The following is a 19,160-nucleotide window of genomic DNA, read 5'->3' as shown; positions in this document are numbered from 1 at the left end:
TGTAGGTGCTGATATAAACAAATTAATACAATTATAGATACAAGGAACTATAATTAGTACAACATGTAGCTGAATTACAAATGTATAATCAGAGTGATACATTTGTACAACAGTATATGATGGTAATTCCTAAGGTGCTTTCCCACTTTTCTTCGGTATGCTTGTGACGTCAGAGGTGACTAACATCCTGAATTTACGACGCGCTTTCATAACAACAAACAAAAAAGAATACCAAACATCACTCTTCATTTGGTTTTAGGCTTGTTTTAAAATGAATTTTTACAAATATTTTCCAGCGCATTTAATATCCCTTTTATAACCTAATATTTCACAAACGTAGTGAAGCTTAATGCATGTCCATGCCGGCGGTTTGTTTCGTGACCCTGAAATTAAGGTCTACAGTAAAACCCCATCACGCCTGCTTAAGAAATTCCACCTTTAGGTGACAAGCAACCCTGCACTGGAGATGTGAACCAAATGTTAAATGTTCCCAGGTCGTGCCTCCAGTCACTGAAGTCACTAGTGAAATATGCGTACTGTCTCTTTAAAATATTTTTTGACGAAGGAAAGGTCGACGAGGAAGTGAGTGCAACTAAAACTATGTTGTACATGTGCTACTTTAGAAAAACTGGCTAATTAAGTGTCATTAACATATACAGTACAGTCGCGTTAATTGAATTTACTTCTTTTTCTTGAGACAGTATAATGCAACAATGAATTCATCGCCGAGTAAAAAATGAAACTAAATCGTAAACCGGAAAATCTTCGTTGAAACAGGATTTTGCACCGTTAGTAAAACTTTAGAAGTCGTTTTCAAATAGTGGGTTTTTCTTAAATTGTATTTTTCTCCTAGGGCACAGAGAAGATGGATACGTTTGCCTCCGTGCTGTTACGAATTTCTGATGGTTTGAAAAAAGATCATTTGGAAGCCATGAAGTTCCTGTGTAGTGATGACATAGGGAAGAAGAAGCTGGAGAAAGTGGACAACGGGATACAGCTTTTCCAGTACCTTCGAGAAATGCAGAAGATCGGAATGGGAAACACACAGTATCTCCGTACCCTTCTGACAAACATTAAAAGGCCCGATCTTCTCGAGATACTGGACGAATTTGAGAAGCATGGTTCCGGGCCGCAGGAAGATCTACCTGACGCTAAGGAGCAAGGTCGGTGTTTAAGGTGCCAGGCAGCGAACCTTATCATGTGGGGACAGTGTGCGATTAAAGCTTTCCTGCTGTTCTGGTCATCCATGCATACCCGAAAAAAATTGAAACCAAGGTTGTATTATCCCGCCCCCCATGGTGGCTAGTTATGGTAGTTAGTTTTGTTATGAATGATTGGTTACTGTAGATTAATGCACGTTCAGAAATGTGAACAATAGTTAGTAGTTATCAAAACATGTTAATTACACAGCGTCTGAAAATATGATTTCATTAGTCCGTGTAGACTGAAACGGGGTTGTCTTCATGCCGAGTTTAACTTTAAGGGATCGTAGTAAAAGTGCACGCGTAAAATACCGGCATACCTTTTAGGGATGTTCTATTTTGACCTTAGTATGATATCTGTGAGAAATGGAAGTAATATATGCAGTACAATGTGCAAATATTTAACGGACTATATTGTTATAAACTACTAGCTTCAAGGTAAAATCCTACGTGAAAGACTTTGCTTCATAATAGTTTCTTAGCTACATTTTAAAAAAATCTTAAAATGAAACCTTGGTTTTAGATACGTATACTTTAGAGTATTTTCTGAAGAGAAAATTGTTACCACTGCTTCCTAGATATCTGTAACCATACATAGTACAAATACTGACATTTTTCACATTTTTAATACGTAAAGTAAACTGCAGCTTAATTTTGTATGGCGTAGTATGGGGAGTTTGTTGAATACATACTTTTTTACATCAATTTTTAAATTTCAGACAAACTGGATATTGCTACACAACTTATTGCTGAAAATCTAGGAAAAGACTGGCGGATGTATGGGAGAAAACTTGGAATAAAAGATGCTAAACTGGATCACATAAGGGAGAAACACCCATACAATCTACAAGAACAGGTCATTGAGCTCATCCAAGAATGGAGGAAAATGCATGGAGCCAAAGCCAGTGCAGAAGACTTAATTCAAGCTCTTCGGAAGTGTAATTTAAATTTAACAGCTGATCTCATACGACAGAAGCTTTCCTAATGGGAGGAAGGGAATTTTTTTTTTATTTCTTTGTATTGTGATTTCACCTTCATTTTTGTGCTCTGTGTTAATGCATCATCAGCCAGATTTTGCAATGTATAATTATATTAATTTCAAAAATTAGACCCGTAGACTTGGCAAAGGCCTTTTTATATATATAAAATTAGTTATGATGGCAATGATCTTTGATTCTGGTACTTTCGTTGTCTCACTATAATAATATGAAAAGTAATATAAATTTGCTGTTTATTTTGGTCATTGATTTTTATTTTTTGAGTAATATTTAGGTCAGTAGCTGCTGGGTAGTCAATTTTGTTTACTGATCTGCAGTCCTTATGTTTTCTGGGATAAATCTATACTGTTTCATATAAACTCCCACTCCCCACGATCTTTTTCCCAATCACTCACCTAAAAAATAATATAATAATATAATACTTATAATAATATCTTGTCAGTTTAATGTTTTTGTGACTTTTAGTTGCGCCTGGGGTGTGTATAAGGTGAAGATACATCTGAAATGGATTTGAATCCAGTTGCTCTAACTGGGAAAACACGTTGTGTATGAAGTTGATGCTTCTGGCCACTCTTTAAGTCCTTCACAGGACGCTTGTCATACATCTGCCGCTGGTAAGTGCAACAAGCTAGTTTGTGCTAACCCCCCTCCCCACCCCAACATACAAACATAAAATGCTAAAAAGCATGGGGGGATCCATTGAGCTAGCTGAGTTATAGGATAAAATCATTGCGTCATTTTTGCAGTATTTCACAGAAGTTATGTGCAATGGCATTACACTGGACACCCAGACAACACCAGTGGGCAATGGAGGGCAGGCTGTGTGGGCGGGATCAGTGTGGGTTATGTGCCAATGAGAATGGTGAGCACCCGGCAGGGGGGGGCTGTAGTGTGATCATATGTGAATCAAGGGAAATGAAATAGATTTACTGGTGAGCATCCAAGAAGTAACCTCAATCTTTGCATTGGATTTTATTTTTAAATAATTTAAATGATAAATTTGAATGTATGTTAACTGACTGGTAGGTCATTTTTCATCATAATATTCATTCTGTAGAAATAGTCCAACAGACAAATTATTTTATATAAGTCGTCATTTAATATATATATACTATGAAAGTAAATTACACTGGATTGTTAGCTATGCATGGTGCATTTGAGTGAAATGTTTGCGTTAGATGCAAGGCAGAAGAGATGTTTCAGAGATTGTCATTTTAATATGTGCTTCACTTGTTTTATAAATAAATACAAAAAAAAATCACATAGGTCTTTATTTTAAAAGTTGATCATTCATTTTTCGCACTTTACATGTAATGTAAAAATTAGCATTACATGTATACTCTTAGTGTCATTCGAAGGAATGTAACTAAATGTTATACAGACACTCCTCTACTTACGAATGAGATGTGTTCCGAACGGCTGTTCATAACTTGAAATGTTTGTAAGTCGTTATTCAACATTATTTTAAGGGTATACGCAAGTACAAAGAAGTAGGATGCTGGGAGTACGCACGCTACGCTGCTGCGCGGCGGGAGTAGCGGCCAGCAGTCGTACTAGGCGGAATTGGCACGCAGAAAAAAAACTTGATGTTGCGGACAGGAAACGGGAGCCCAAGGAACACAATTTGGACTTACAGTCCTCTTCGTTCGTATGTCTGAAACTTCGTAAGTTGAAAGGTCGCAAGTAGAGGAGCGTTTGTACTTGTAATGCATTTTCACTAATGCAAAAAAACATGAAAATTCACAACAGGCTCAAGACCAAGCCTTGTTTTGATTCAATAAGCTCTAAAAAGTGCACCAAACAGAGATGATAGTTTGCTTATGAGGTCTGAATTCTAGATTTTCTCTTCTAAAAAATAAATAGCTTTGCAACCCATACAAAGCAGTCTCTGCTCTGTGCATTTTTTATGAGTCATTTTAAGGTGTCGCCAACACTGTTATTGATGATGTTGTGATTCTGAGATGATTTGTTTGAAGGTTGTTGTTGTGATGGGACCTCATCTCCCTTCCACCCTAATCCCCTCCCCCAAGGCAACAATTTCACCTCTTTAAAATCTTCAGCACATTACGTTTAATTATGGGTGTGTAATTTCATCATAAGTAGTTGTCATTAATGTTTAAAAATGGTCAAATTATCCATAATTGTCCTTTGCAATTGAAAAGCCTTCATTATATAGAAATAAATATTTACGGTAATCTGATTCTCAGATGTGAAACCCTTGACAGTGCAAAGATATTTATCTATATTTAAGGATGAGATGGAACTCTCCATGGGAAAAAAAAATCTGCAGTTTTCTTTTTTTGATCCCCAGAAGAGAATTAGACCCCCCCTTGCAGAACGTTTCTAGGGGTAATTAACCATGATAATAAAAGCTTGGCTATGTAAGGCCTGGTCAGATATAATGCATATCAGGTAGGACACTGTTCTTTGAGCAAGAGGATAGATAAGAAATAAATCTTAGACTTCAGATTGACTTTCAGTTTCTTTGATGCCTTCTGTCAATACAGGTTCTTTGATAACATGCCTTAGGGTGACTCATCTTTGTAGCGTATATGACAGTTTGATTGACAAGATGAGAAACTTGGTTTGTATTGTACAAAGGGATTGTTACACTGATTGAAGTGATGAATGTGCCTAATCTATCAGGAGCTTCAAGAATCTCTCTGCTGTTGCACTTTGGACATCAAACTTACGGTACAGTAACTAATGCAGGCATAATTAGCTTTCTTGCTAAAATGCTATGTGACCACTTCAGTTGAAACATGTGGCATTGGTGGGCACCATTGATGAAATAGGTCCTCAGAATCTGGTTGCCATGATCAGAAACACGGTGAAAATATTTAATGTTTACTTTCACAATCAGGTCAAACAGGTCATGCTCATTTAATGTTGAAAACTGGCTCAAGTACGATTTATTCTTCCTTACATAAAGCTTTTATGCTTAAGATAACATTTTTGCCGACAAAAGGACATTCGTCACACAATAGCCACATTGACAACAGCATCTCGATAGAAATATTCTATCTGAACGGTTGTATTCTCTTATTTTCACCCTTGTCTGCATGTGCTCTTGATTTTCTTCTTTTGGTGAAAGTCTCCTTGATTTGTGCTCTGAGTCATCTTTCTTATTCTTGTTGCAAGTTAGTTGGTAAACTTAGGTAACTCCCCAAATCTTTCCTACAAATACCATGTCCGTGAAATATTTAAAACAATTAACAGTTTACGCCAGCATAGTTTGCTTCTTTTCTGTTATTTTGCGAGCAATAACAAACACATTACCGTTCACCCTACTAAGTTTTTTTGCGGGGAAAAAAAGTAGCTGTCACAGTATTTTTTCCACCCAATTTGTTCCATGTTTTAAAACACTGCTTTGTTTGTTGTTAAGTTCCTGTAAAAACACACAAAAATGGTTAGAGAGCACCATTTTAACAGTAATTCCATTTAAAAATGTGTCCTCTGATGGTTCAGTCTGGATTGCATTGAACATTGTACCCCAGATTCTGAGCACGTGGTTTGTTTTTTTTATAATTTTATTTTCATCCAGGTCACTTTGTCATGAAAGTCATAAAGAAAAGGTATCATAGGCTGGAGAAAATGGAAGCCTTTGATGATTGGTGCATTTCCTTGTCTGTCACACAGTGCCGTTTTCATGGCTGGGCTTTTGCAGCACTGTTTGAGGTGTGCTAAGGGATGGTGCTAATGTACACAGAAATCCAGCCAGCAGGGTAAGGCCCAGTCCACCCCAGGCACAGAACATGGACCAGCCATAGCCATGACTGATATCTTCAGGTAATCCGTACATGTATCTTGGGTAACGGGACAGCTCGAAATTGATCCCAGCCACGCAGGTGCACAAGGAAATTATGCAGCAGGTACCTATTGGTGAGATAAGAGGGGAAATGCATAAATACACCAGGCTAATTACTCCAAAAACAACCTGTATGTATCTGTGTGTAGTGTGTGTGTACATATATATGTGTATATATGTATGTATACTGTATGTATATATAGGTATATGTATTATGTGTGTGTGTGTGTGTGTATTATAATATATATTTTACAGACACTCCTCATTTAAAAACCTACCTTTTTAACGACTGCCTGGACTTGCAACCAGCTCTCTGGCCAGTCAATATTGTACACTGTACAAGAACTTTGGTCGTGGAAACGGTAGCAAGGCGTCTCAGCGTCATCACCTTCTCTCAGTCTCATTCTCATTCTCGTTCCTGCAGTCAGTCAGTATTCCCTATACTAGCATTTGCAATCACCAAGACTACAGAAAAGCTGTTGATGGTTTTAACGCTTTCGTCTGAGATCCTGCGTAATCAGAGTATTAGTGATAAAATCATCGAGAAAGTCGGCTACCGTCCGAAACTGTCTGATTACCTGTATTTACAGTATGCAGACCTAAGTAATGTATATTAGAGTTGATTTCCTCTGTTCTGTTTTAGAGTATACAGAACATAACTGTATAAACATTTATAAATATACTAAAAATGAAGGGGCGGCTCCTCAATTATTGACCAATTAGCATAACGATCTTGTCGTAGGAAGGGAACTCGGTTAAGTGAGGAGTGTCATATATATATATATATATATATATATATATATATATATATATAATATATATAATATATATATACACACACGCACACACATATGGTTCTATATATTGGACAGTCAAACAGAATTATTTTTAAATGATCTTCATTTTGGTGTAAAACTATGGTGCTATGCCTGTCCAAGTGTGTCAGCTTAGCCATTTCAAAACCACTTCTAAAGTTACTCCAGTATTTGCAGGAACCATACAATATACAATATACACATGTAGTTTCTGACTTGACCCCTAGCATACCACATTTAGCTAATTAATTAATACCACATCAAATTGTTTCACTAATTAAGTTAATTAGTTAATTGAACTGGTGGTGAAATACATTAGTGGCCAAGGTTCTGCTAATCCGCTAACTGCTTTTTTGTTAATGGAGTGTTTCTGCCAGCTTTGGAAACCATTAGTAGCATCTGCTAAATGTAGTTCCGTTAACTGTAAAACTGATAACATTTTTTTGCAGGTAAAGCTAATTTAGTTTAAAGGTCAAAAATGTTTGTAAATCCTAAAACCGCACATATTTGTTCCAGTCTATTGTGAGTCTGTCTGCAACAATCTACCTGGCATGCTGTTGGCCGACTGCTTGTAAACGGAAGACGTGATTGGTCGATAACTTGTATTTAAGGTAGCTGGGCTAAATGCAAGTGAATGAAGTTAAAGTCCATTTAAGCAGCAGAGAACTGGGGCCTGTATCACGGAGCTGGATTTATTGCTTATTCATATAACTAAATCGATTTGTGGATAACAGACTTAATTTGTGCACAGTGACATTGGTCTTAGTTTGCTTTTAAACATATTATATGATTAAGGGTACATATTTAAATTATAAAAATTTTGTCTGGGCTAAGGTAGCTACTATGAACTGGTACTCAGGAAATTCATTAGGATATTTGGGAACTTGGGGGGACCTGAAGAGCCCCATCTGTCTTTCCGCCATGTCTGGTTGGCTGGACTCAGAGTCCCTTACAGGCACAGCTTAGCTGTGGCACCATACGGTGCCGCCTGAGTGATTCTGTGCCCGTTCTTGCTACAGATACGATGGGAATCGCTGCCCACAAAGACGGCAGGAAACAGGAGCGCGCGCGATTTTATTAGGTTGCCCTGTACGGCGTCTTTGCGAAAGGCCCTGCAGGGCGACCTGTTCCATCTAGCCTCATCTCAAGATACCTACCCCACCCCAACCTACCTCCACCCCCCCCCACCCCCGAGCAGTGAGCGTGAGTCACGCAGGCGCGCCTGGCAAGGTCCCTCTCCCGCTGCAGCTCTGTGGACGCTGTCCCAAGCTCTCACGCAGGACTTATTCCTGCCCAGTGTGCTTTACACATGGCTGCCACAAGCAACTGCGGCGAGACATAAATAGATCACGGCGACGCTTTCGTCGGGCTGCTGTGAATGCACATTCACTCCAGCCATGTCCCTGGGGGGGTTAATTAAGCCCCTTACTTCTGGAAAGGCACCTAGCCAGTACTAAATCTCAGGGCAGAAAAAAAAACAACTTCCCCCCCCCCAACTGAGATAATCTATGGAAGGATCCCTGCTATAAAGCCGACAGTCGGAATGTTGTCAATAACTGCGGAAAAATTTCAATTACTAACATGCTAATCTGAAAGGAACTGTTTGGGCAGAACGTTTCAATGTTTACAAAAGACAATTATTGTGACATGTACCTTAAAATACTCAACAAATCAAAAGTGAGCTGCAAGTAGCACGATGGTTGCTAAAATCATTGTGGGCTCAAATTTCAGCAGGCGGTGGGAGACGGGGGTGCGTTGTATTGTTCTTTCTGAGTTTATGCAATGCCCTTAACCCCAATTTCCACAGTAAAACATTCAGGTTTCTGCTGTAAATAGCATGAAGTGTAAGCAGAATTTAAGCTACTAGCCAACAAGCACAGTTATGTAAAAAATATAGTCTGACATGCAATTTTTTTTCTTACTGGCCAGCAGGCTGTTGCTCAGTTCTTTGTACTCGCCCTTCATCTAAATTACTCGCCTCAGGCAAATGGCTTAATTCCCTGCCCTGAGTGGGGGTAACACAGGACTACGTTTGCCAGGGATGGGGGTGTCCGCTGGGTGACAGAATAAATGCCGGGTGAAACGTTAAAAAAGATGACAGGTGGCGAATCGGCTTTCCTCACCTCCCATGAGGAAGAGGAGCCCAGCTACATACTGCATCAGGTCGTGCTTTTTGCAGCAGCCCAGGAAGCCGACGATCCAGCCAAAGAGGATGATGGCGACCGCCATCCCGATGAAGCCGGCCGTCATCCTGCGCAGGTCTGCGGGGGCAGAAGAAGCGACAATCCCAATCTGAGTCTGCCTACTTAAGGCGCGCGTCTCATACTGTCAACATCAGAGTTGGGGTCCTTCCGGAAGACATTCATCAACTCCGATCAAAATCAGGAAATGGAACTGGAGTTGGGACTGGAAAGAAAACTATGGGGATCAATATTCGAATTGAATTAAAATTTCAGGGACATTTAAATTCCAACTCTAGTTCCATTTCCTGATTTGGATTGGAATTTATGAATGCATTCCACAATGGCCGCAGCCCTGGTCAACATGCATCACTGCCAGTCAGGGCTGCCCATAATAGGCGAGAAAGAGGAAGACTTTCAGGGGCCCAGGCACAAAAAGGGGGACCATTCAGTAGAATTTCTTAGGGCCCAGCCGTGTCTTTGTGAGGCCCTGCTGCCAGTGACAGGTAGCCTTGGCTGTGTTGCTTTAATTATTACAGGAAACATATGTGACAATGTCCTCTTTAATGTTTAAGCAATTGGTTCGAACCTTGTGATGGCCTCACACCTACAGCAATGGGGGTTTGAATATCACCTCAGTCCTGTGTGAGGAGTTTGCGTACTCACACTGTGTTGCACAAGCTTCCGTCCTTAATCCAAGGACATGCAGTTAGGCTAAGTGGTATCTCTAAAGTGACTGTACTGTATGATTGTGCGTGTGTTGGCCCTTTGATGGACTAGCTTCCGATCCAGGCTGAAACCCAGCTCTATGCTGTCTGGGATTGGCCTGCAAACCTAACCTGGTTAAGCGGTTTGAAGATGGATGAATTGATCTTCTCTGAGTCCTCCGAATAATTTTCATTATTTTGCATGGTTAGTATTAGAACCACTTGCACCATGCTAATCCTGTTTGGTCTGTACTCTGGTCGGTCCCAGTGTAATCTGGTGTTGTGTCCCCTTTTCTGTGATGGAGTGTTCTGTCTGTTTGCGATAACCATGTCATGAGCCACACCTAGAGAGGAAAATGTTGGAAAGCCTGCTTCTTATCTCAGCTGCCATATGGTTGGCCGTGTTGAGTAAATATATTCATACCGCTGAAGGTGGTTAATTACTTGATTAGAATTTATATTCCGTTTGTCTTTGAATAGGATTTAATTTTGACAATTTATGCAAATTCTGACATATGTAAAAATGGCTATTCTTGAATTTTATATAGTGTGTCATTGTCTTATGGTTGGGTCCGCTTTCAGGGTTTGCGGTTCGGTGTGTAGGACCTGCACTGGCATCAGGGAGTCACATGATAGCATAGTTGTCGTTTCTGGTTTCTCATACTTACGGAGCGCATGCCATTCATCCTGTCGGATTGTTTTGGTGATATTGACAGGCAGGTTTCTTGGGAGGCTGGATGAGGTGTAATGATATTTTATTGGCGTGCAGCGTTCAATCAATCCTGTAAATACAATATAGAATGACATTAAGTTGCTAGCACTTATATACCCTCTCCGTTTATGTTTCTCTGTTTAGGTCCTTCCTAGTCAGCAGTGGAACTCTCTGCTCTGAGTCCATAGTCGACGGTTCCTCCTTTAAAATTATTATGCAAGACATTAGGTAACATAGACGGCTGTCTAGGGCACCAACTTCAGAGGGGGCGTTTTCTTAGCAAGTCAATTTTGCTTTGTCTCGGGGGGGGGGGAGCCGTATGGGTCTCCACCGTGCTTGCATCATTACCTGAAATCGCAGTAGTTCTGTGTATATATATCACATCATTGTGTATTTACTGCAAAACGCTTCCTTGAATGCTTAAAAACTATGGACTTACCCACAATGACAAACTACTGGCCTGCGTTTTGAGTCCTAATCAGTATTTTTGTATCAGCATGGAAGAATGGAGGACAAGGACATGACAAGGTTATGACAATATGGTAATTCTTTACTATTTATTTTTTCCTTGATAACAGCCATTTTCCAGAGAACTAGCAGAGAACACCAGTGACCATCCATATTAAAAGAAAATGGGTTTGTTTACGAATTTGTTATTTTGCATTAACTATGGGATGTTCAGTCAGCAGACAAAGCATAATTGAATGCACTGACCTCTTACATTGGGTTGAGATGGAAACGGTAAGGATGGAACTTACCCAGGATGCACTTGTGTTTATTGATACACTGTTAAATCATTATGAATGGTTTAATGAGACTGAGCACTCCTGCAGTTATCTGAACCTATCCATGAAGTTAAACTGCTTTAATCCTCTTCTGTAGCTCTGCTGCCAACAGATTTTAATTATTAAAACTGCAATGAACTCCTCCGATTTTAAAAACACTCCAAGCTCCTCTCTGGTACAGTTATATTAAGTATGTTGATGAACATGTTAGTTCAAGGTAATGGAGGGTGCATCCAAAATCACATACTTAAACAGTATATACTGAGTTTCGTTACTATTTGACCATTAATATAGTATGTACTGTATGTATGCATGAAAACAGTATGCATGCACTTTCACATACTGTACAGTGGTCGCCATCTTGCATATTACCTGATCCGGAGGTTTATCAGTGGTGTTGCTTGACCACCACGTAATTTAAGCACCATTAAAAATTATCAAAGGAAAAAAAAATACATTTTTCAATCAACTAATGTAACTGGGTTTTGTTTTCTACTTAAATTTATACAGAGACAACCTTCCTCCACCATGTTAACAAAAATTTCTGAGCAAGAATTGTTCTTCACCACTCCAGTAGCAGTAGGGCGACCTGTTATGGGATAGCGTAGCATCTACTGGTTGCACAGCAGTAGATTGACACAGACATAGACCACACAGGCTAAAGACTGACTGCCATGGTGACCATGTGTCACAAAATATCCAATCATATCCATTGATTTAAATGTAATAAGTGCATTTTGGGTGTCTACTACGAACTATGTAAGGCGCTCACAAATAAAATGCATTATTATTATTATTATTACTAATAAAATAATTCATGTAATTATCAGAGTAACAGTCTATATTGAATTTATCAATAACTTGATGAATGATATAATGAATGATAAATGGCATACTGCAGTAATATAAAATGCCCTACAAACTCCTGAATTATTAAATTGTAGCTCACTTTAGCTTATAAAATATTTACCTCAATGTATGTCCCATTTATTGCCTTCAGTTTTTATTCATGACTAATTTTTTTCAACAATTTTCTGTTGCAAAATATTGTTTATTGTATTATGTATTCTCCTGGTTTATCCGCACAGAAGGACATAGGAACATAGTTATATAATACTCAAAAATGTTTGCATATAGGTTTAGATAGGTAAGTCATACATTAATACATTAATGTACTGATTGTTTTTGAATCAGCAAATAATATGGTTACCACATACAACCAAGTTTAAAAGTGCCGAAAAAAAATTATAAAGATAACTATTCCTTAATAAAAGTATATGAATAAAAAATAGCACATTTTTTACATTCCTACTGCTTAATAACCTAAAACAAAAAGATGGCAATTTCTTTTAAGAAAAACAGGTCAGTAAAACCGAACATACTATGACCACATTTATGCAGGCTATTGAAGTGATTCCAGCCGCCAAGATAAGACTAAAGTTTAAGTGGTATTCAACATAATATATGGTGAATAATTATGAAAATTGATACTTTATTGATCCCTGTGGGGAAATTCTCTTTACACCTCCCCCAACTCGCTCTCTGTAGGTGAGAGTAAGCTGGACACGAAGGGCAACCACCTGATGCGGTGCCCAGACACACACACACAAAGTGTATATATATATATGTATGTATGTATTTTTATTTAACATACTGATAAATTTAATTTTTTATGATTGGCTTATGATTGTCAGATTTATGTTTAAATTTACCTTTGGTATAATAAACAGGCTTGATACCTATGTTTAGGAAGAGCCAGCAAATCCTTGACAAATGTATGGTATCTGTGTAAATCTCTCTATACCAGTGTTTCTCAATCCGGTCCTTGGGGACCCCCAGACAGTCCACGTTTTTGGTACCAAGAGCTGGGAAGGAGCAAGCATGTGGACTGTCTTGGAGGGACAAAAACATGGCTTACACACATTAGAAGCTGGTCAGGCATGGAGATTTTCATTATTTTGCATGGTTAGTATTAGAACCACTTGCACCATGCTAATCCTGTTTGGTCTGTACTCTGGTCGGTCCCAGTGTAATCTGGTGATGTGTCCCCTTTAGGTGACACTTTTATCCAAAGCAACATACCCCTGAACAGCTGGGGCTAACGGTCTAGGTCAGGAGCCCAACGGTGACATCTCTCTGCCCACCCTGAGATATGAACAAACAACCTTCTGACCACAGGCCTGGCAGCTTAACCCACTGAGCCACACTCCTCCCCCATGTGTCGATTCAGACAGGTCTGCCTTTCTATACTTTTTGTCAGATTCTTCTATGGTGGAGGAACCAATGGCTGCCATATGTAGACGCATTATCCTCGTTCAGAAGGTCTCAAAGAGGTCAAAGGTTGCTGATCAAGCTTTGGTAAAATATGTTGTCCACATTCCTGTTGATTCTGCAATGCATGGGACTTACATTGCTTAAAGAAGCTAATAACAGACTAAGCAGGAACAAAACAAACCTAAACTGTTCAAAATACAGTATGTTTTCATGAATATCCAATGCATGAAGTAGTACTTAGTGATTAACATGCAGGTATTTCATTCTGAATAATTATGATTAACATTAACTGTATTTCACCAACACAACAATTATTAATATACAGTTTTCAAATTTTCCTGATGAAAACCAGTTTGTCATGGACCGGTTTTTCTGATCAGTGTATATCATACCATATCCAAGGTCAATGGGGGCCTGAACCCTATCTTGGGCTGCTCATGCCAGGTGGAAACGTACATCCCAAACAGGATGCCAGTCAAGGACGCCGATTCTCAGCAGGGATTCTCACTGTATTGATTCTTGGGGATTCAGACCATCTTGGTGCATTTTTGCATAATTACTTTGCAAATTCTGCTTGTGTTTAGGCTACTGAAAATAATCTCAGTTGTAGAACCACATGTTCAGCAACAGAGGCCTACATGCGAGAATGCATTTTGGCCCTATTAACAATTATACCACATTTCATGAAGGGCTGACTCTCCAGTCTGAATTATAATTTTACTGTTATAATATTAAAACAGACTGGAGGCAGAGGAAAGGGGGCGAGGCGACAATGCCCAAAAGGAACCTTACCTAGATAATGATAGGCTAAATAATGATTTATTGCATTTTTTTCTGCTTCATTGATTGTACGCAGCGAGATTTCATCTAAATATGTCATTTTTGCTAAATATACACTGGAGATACTCATAACCTCAATCCTACCTTGGACATGTGATCACATAGCCCCGGCTAACATAATCTGCATGGCCGCTCAGGGTGCACAAATAATGTGGGCTTGCCCTAAACCCCGCCCCTCCTCGCACGGCCCTGCACCGAGGTTTAAATAAACCATGATTTGAGTGAAATTCAGATTTGTGGCTAGAAATGCATATTCCTCATGCTTTTATATTGACTAAGGCTTTTTTAATTGAAAGAGCAAATCTGTGTCTATGTAATTCCTTTGACAAACACTGATTTGTTATTGTTTTACAAGCTTTTTTATTACTAGTATTTATTGAACAAAAATCCAAGAATATTTTGTAGTTTCTTGTTATGGGATGGTTGAAATTATGCTACTATTTATGAAATAGTCATATAGGTAAGATGGACTTTTTTAAAAATGGGCTTAAATATGTATGTATATATATACATATATATTGTTTTTTTTCCAAATTTAAATTCATTTAAATATAGCTGATTATATTTGTTTCTAGTGTTCGACAGAAGTTTAAGAGGTGATCATTCTATCATAATAAAAATAATAAGCTTTTCCAAAATGCAAGCATTTCTGTTCATTTCTGAACTAGCCCCTTTATAACCACCTTCGGATACTTTGAATAATATCTAATATTCAAATTCCCCAAATTTCTTCCTCCACTCTCCATTTTAACGAACATTTCAGAAGCCTAGACTTACCGGTGAGGATATTGTGATATGCGGAAATTTTAATTGTGTGCTTCAGTGCCTTTGTTCATAGTGTATAATCAACATGCTGATTGGTCGGAATTGCAATGTAGCATCCAGTTATGGGTATTTAGTTGATAATGGAGATTGCTGCTGTGTGTGTGTGTATGTGTGTGTTCGTGTGTTTGCGTGCGTGTGTATAAATGTAGCCATATTTGTAATGTTACTCTTAAAACATCAATTGCCGCAATATACCTTGCAGTAACGAACATTGCAATAATTCGAACTATAAAATAATACTGATGGGACTATTATTAAGTTATATATCAGATAAAAGTTTTGCGTTTAGTTTATAGATTACATTATGAAGTTGTCACTACATTGTCACTACATTGGACACTAGCCTCATTAACTAGCACTGAATTTTATGTGTGTTGCTGAGATTATTGATCCATTGAATTTTAAATTACAAAGACGCAATAGGCGCTAGAAACACAGGGGTGGGGGATCTAATGTGCTAAATGAAATAAAACCGCAGAGAAATATGCGGCTTTTGCATCCTAGGTTTCAGGGAGCAGCGACCGCCTGCAGCATGTATTAAAACGGACAGAAACGCTGGCGGACGGTCCGGTTCAGCACCTCGGCCAGCGTCTGGACTGTCTTCTATATTTCTATCACATATAACGCATTTACGAATTAAAATTTAACTCATAAGCACAGTTCGTGATGGTTTGTCGTACTTTTGTTAATACAACAGGCCCGTCGTATTCTTTTGTTAATGCACTTGTTGTAGTAACGACAATAATAGTAATAAGCTAATAAGAAAAACCGGTTAGGTAGGGTAGTTGCTTGAAACATTTAGAAAGTAGAAATTCAGTTTGCCAAAAATGTGTTTATCTGAATAATTCAATTGGAATGCAATTGGAAATGTCTCATTTAGCCTATTTATCTGCTTCACATAAATATCTCATTATTTTTGGATTTATTTCTTGATAGATACACACGAAATTCTATTGTTTCTGAATCTGTGCCATTTCCTTTATTCGGATAATAAAGGGATAGTGAATCACGTCTACCGAGACCGAGAAATGAATTTACATTTTGTCTTGCCAAAAAAAGCGATCCTAACCTTTATAGATGAGATCCTCGGTTTCGAGGTCAAACCCATCGCGATGACACCTTCTCCATAAGCCGGATATGGTGGAGTTAAACTGCCGACTGCAGTGAGACTCCATCGCCGCAGCAGAAGCCAAGAAGTTGGGCTTTAGGTCCTGCTTCTCCTTCCTATGGATATACTCCGGAGGCATACGGAGTGGCAGGTTGACACTGGGGATGTAGATGTATCCCCGATCGTTCCTCTTGCTGGCAAAATTCTTGCACCGCTCCCGGTGCCTCCTCGCATCTGTTTCGTACCAGTAGTCTGTGCAGATTGCCATCGCCAACAATCCCAAGGAGCAAAGGGCTAAAAACAGTCCCGAGCATGTTAAAATTTTCATGGCAGCCATCTTCCTCGCTTTGCTGGGGAAGCCAGACAGACGGGCGCGATGGGAAAAAAAGGAAAAACCTAGACGCGAAATTACGGGCTGCGCTCACAACTATCTGCCGTTTGCTGCAATATACATTTTAATCGTGGTTGGACCGCCACACTGGAGCTCCCTGATACCTTTTGTTGTGGTGCAGCAGACAGATGTGGCTATTCTCACACCATCTGTGTCGCTTTCTGCCTTAATCCACAATGGATGTCAACCAATGAGAAGATGCAGTGATGCAATTATTTTCCTCTCAGTCTCCACTATATCGTAGCGAAGCACCATCACACCAGAGTACTTCATGTAGCATTTATTATTAAAGACTATATTAATCTTACTAATAAAAATACGCTTGTCATCGTCTTTTCATTATTCCTGTTATTTTTGCGCTGTAAATTGAATTGAATTGAATGAAATGCGTAGTAGTTCATTATAGGCCTATTAACGAGGAAACAAAAACTGGTGATAATATTATTGTTGTCTTTGAGGAAGCTGGAATAGGCAATGAGATGAAACTGCATTTCTGAATTATAAATGCCTATATACACGTATGTACACGGATTTACACAGGTGTAAAAATAGTAATACCTGATGCATGAACATTTAGATATAATACTTGCTGCTATTTCTGTAACACAAAAAACGCTGATAGAAATCCTTTCGGTTTTTTGAAATTTCAGTTGTTGGCTTTTGAATTAATTGCATGTCTTTTCTGTGGATAATGGAATTGTTACTATTTATATAGTTCTATAAAGGCAGCAGTACCAGAAATTTGTGGTTTATGTTGAAAGCTTCACAAAACTGAACCTTGCACAATGTGTGAAGTGTGCGAACCAATTATTTATAAGTGTAACATCGTTAATATTTGAAACTGTGCCATTTAAAGAGATCGCTTTTATGAAATAGTAGGGATATGCGGGATTATTATACGCAGTAATGGACATGTCTGAGTCAAAAATGACACCTAAGTTCTAAGATGATTCTTCAACACAAATTAAAATCCTCAGAGGCAAGTGCTCGGTTTTTTGGGCCATTTTTAATAAATGGGAAAGCCGTTTATAATTTGACCAGTTTAGGCTGCAGGTCTTCCCTATTTTCATGTTTGGTGGATCGTTCACAAGGTTTTGCATTTTTAAAATACAAATACGAATAATCGGCAGGACGTGGCAGAATTTCTGCACAATAATTAAATATTAATTCCGGCAAACATTGGACCTGCATTTTTAATATAAATATGTCAATAGGACGAAGATTAACTACTGTTTAGGTTTGATAGTATTGTTTTTTTTACGACAATGACTGATTTCATATGGTACAATATAGTGAGTTATCTGCACTTTTATGCTGGAGGATGTTATTTGTCCAAAACAGAACTTGATGGGATTTCCAAACATGATTTTAATGATATCAAACCTATGCTGTCCTACATCGTGACCATAGACAATCCCATCCACACAATGAGATGTTCTCTGTCTATGAATTCCTGGGGTAATAGCCTATATGCCTGAAGTGTGCGTTAGACATTTTGCCAATATAGTGTCATCATAGCTCAGTTAAATAACAATAATAATAATAATTAATAATTGTTATTATAAGAAGAATACAAATAAGCCACTTTTAAACCAAGATCCGATTATGTTAATTTGTCCCCTTTATTAATTATAGAAGCTGCAGTTTTTGTTAACGAAAGAACACACATGTCACCATATAGCATTATATTTCCCAAGCTCAGCTTTTTGGAATAGTCTGACTGGATTGAAGCAAACTGAAAAATGATTTAAATTATCATTAGTAGTCAATAATAATCCTACTTAGATGTGATGCAGTGCATGAATTTCCAAGCAATATGTTGGTACCCCACATTAGATTAAAGAGAGCTGTACAGATCAAAAAATAAAAATAAAAAGGCTGAAAAAAATCTGTCTTACCAGTAATGCACATCGAATCAATGGCGATACTGCTACACGTGTATATATATGAGAAATCACACACAAGGGCAGAAATACTGTAGCAGAGCCGATGACTAAGGATGGCAACCTACAGTGCAGTCGTTATGGCAACAGCCCCTTGCCAAACAGACTGTGTCGAATTTGGACAAGTGTGATCTCACAATCAATACTCCCCGGTGCTTTCCATATGACATTTTAGCCCTAAATTCAGATGTTGGAAGTATGCAGGTTTGCAGGGAACAACTTGCAAGACCGAGGAGTCTTTAAAGTAAAAGATCTTTTGCTGCAGCTATAGAGTGTGCAGAGAAATACTTATAGCAGGAACATATAGACAATGACAGTGGTGAAATATTAAGCTTGAGATGATCTTTTATTTATTAGTATAGGTACATGAGTACATAAGAATTTTGTGTGGGAGTCACTCAGCTGGTTCATTACATACAGGACACATGACACAAATAGGAAGAACATGGACAATGATGTATATGTACAGTACTGTGCAAAAGTCAGAGAAAGTGACGTTTAAATGATCTTCATGTTGTTGTCAAACTATACAATCTCTGTCAAAGTGTGTCAGCTTAACCATTTCAAAACCT

At 38.5% G+C, this 19,160-nt stretch overlaps 2 protein-coding genes across 2 annotated transcripts; one reads left to right on the top strand and one right to left on the bottom strand.

Moving 5' to 3' along the window:
- Positions 1–436: 436 nt before the first annotated feature.
- Positions 437–3,461, top strand: fadd (Fas (tnfrsf6)-associated via death domain). Its single transcript, XM_023827058.2, has 3 exons — positions 437–582; positions 854–1,163; positions 1,922–3,461. The coding sequence occupies exons 1-3, from the start codon at positions 478–480 to the stop codon at positions 2,185–2,187; spliced, it is 681 nt and encodes a 226-aa protein (XP_023682826.2). The 5' UTR covers positions 437–477; the 3' UTR covers positions 2,188–3,461.
- Positions 3,462–5,082: 1,621 nt separating this feature from the next.
- On the bottom strand, positions 5,083–17,545 carry LOC111851825 (transmembrane protein 178B-like). Its single transcript, XM_023827080.2, has 4 exons — positions 16,216–17,545; positions 10,379–10,492; positions 8,947–9,084; positions 5,083–6,076 (listed from the first exon to the last, which is right to left on the bottom strand). The coding sequence occupies exons 1-4, from the start codon at positions 16,589–16,591 to the stop codon at positions 5,832–5,834; spliced, it is 873 nt and encodes a 290-aa protein (XP_023682848.1). The 5' UTR covers positions 16,592–17,545; the 3' UTR covers positions 5,083–5,831.
- Between the last annotated feature and the right edge of the window lie 1,615 nt (positions 17,546–19,160).

The sequence above is a fragment of the Paramormyrops kingsleyae genome, chromosome 13 (genome assembly GCF_048594095.1).
Source record: "Paramormyrops kingsleyae isolate MSU_618 chromosome 13, PKINGS_0.4, whole genome shotgun sequence".
In the NCBI taxonomy this organism is placed as follows: Eukaryota; Metazoa; Chordata; class Actinopteri; order Osteoglossiformes; family Mormyridae; genus Paramormyrops; species Paramormyrops kingsleyae.
This window is presented reverse-complemented; position numbering and strand designations above follow the sequence as displayed.

Bases quoted from the DNA above. Each gene is read 5' to 3' on its own strand.
- LOC111851825 (XM_023827080.2), bottom strand. From the start codon at position 16,591: ATGGCTGCCATGAAAATTTTAACATGCTCGGGACTGTTTTTAGCCCTT. The intron at 9,085-10,378 runs GTAAGTATGAGA...CTGCCCCCGCAG, and splicing joins GGATGAATGGCATGCGCTCC to ACCTGCGCAGGATGACGGCC. The intron at 6,077-8,946 runs GTGAGGAAAGCC...TCTCACCAATAG, and splicing joins GCTCCTCTTCCTCATGGGAG to GTACCTGCTGCATAATTTCC.
- fadd (XM_023827058.2), top strand. From the start codon at position 478: ATGTTAAATGTTCCCAGGTCGTGCCTCCAGTCACTGAAGTCACTAGTG. The intron at 583-853 runs GTGAGTGCAACT...TTTTTCTCCTAG, and splicing joins AAGGAAAGGTCGACGAGGAA to GGCACAGAGAAGATGGATAC. The intron at 1,164-1,921 runs GTCGGTGTTTAA...TTTAAATTTCAG, and splicing joins ACCTGACGCTAAGGAGCAAG to ACAAACTGGATATTGCTACA.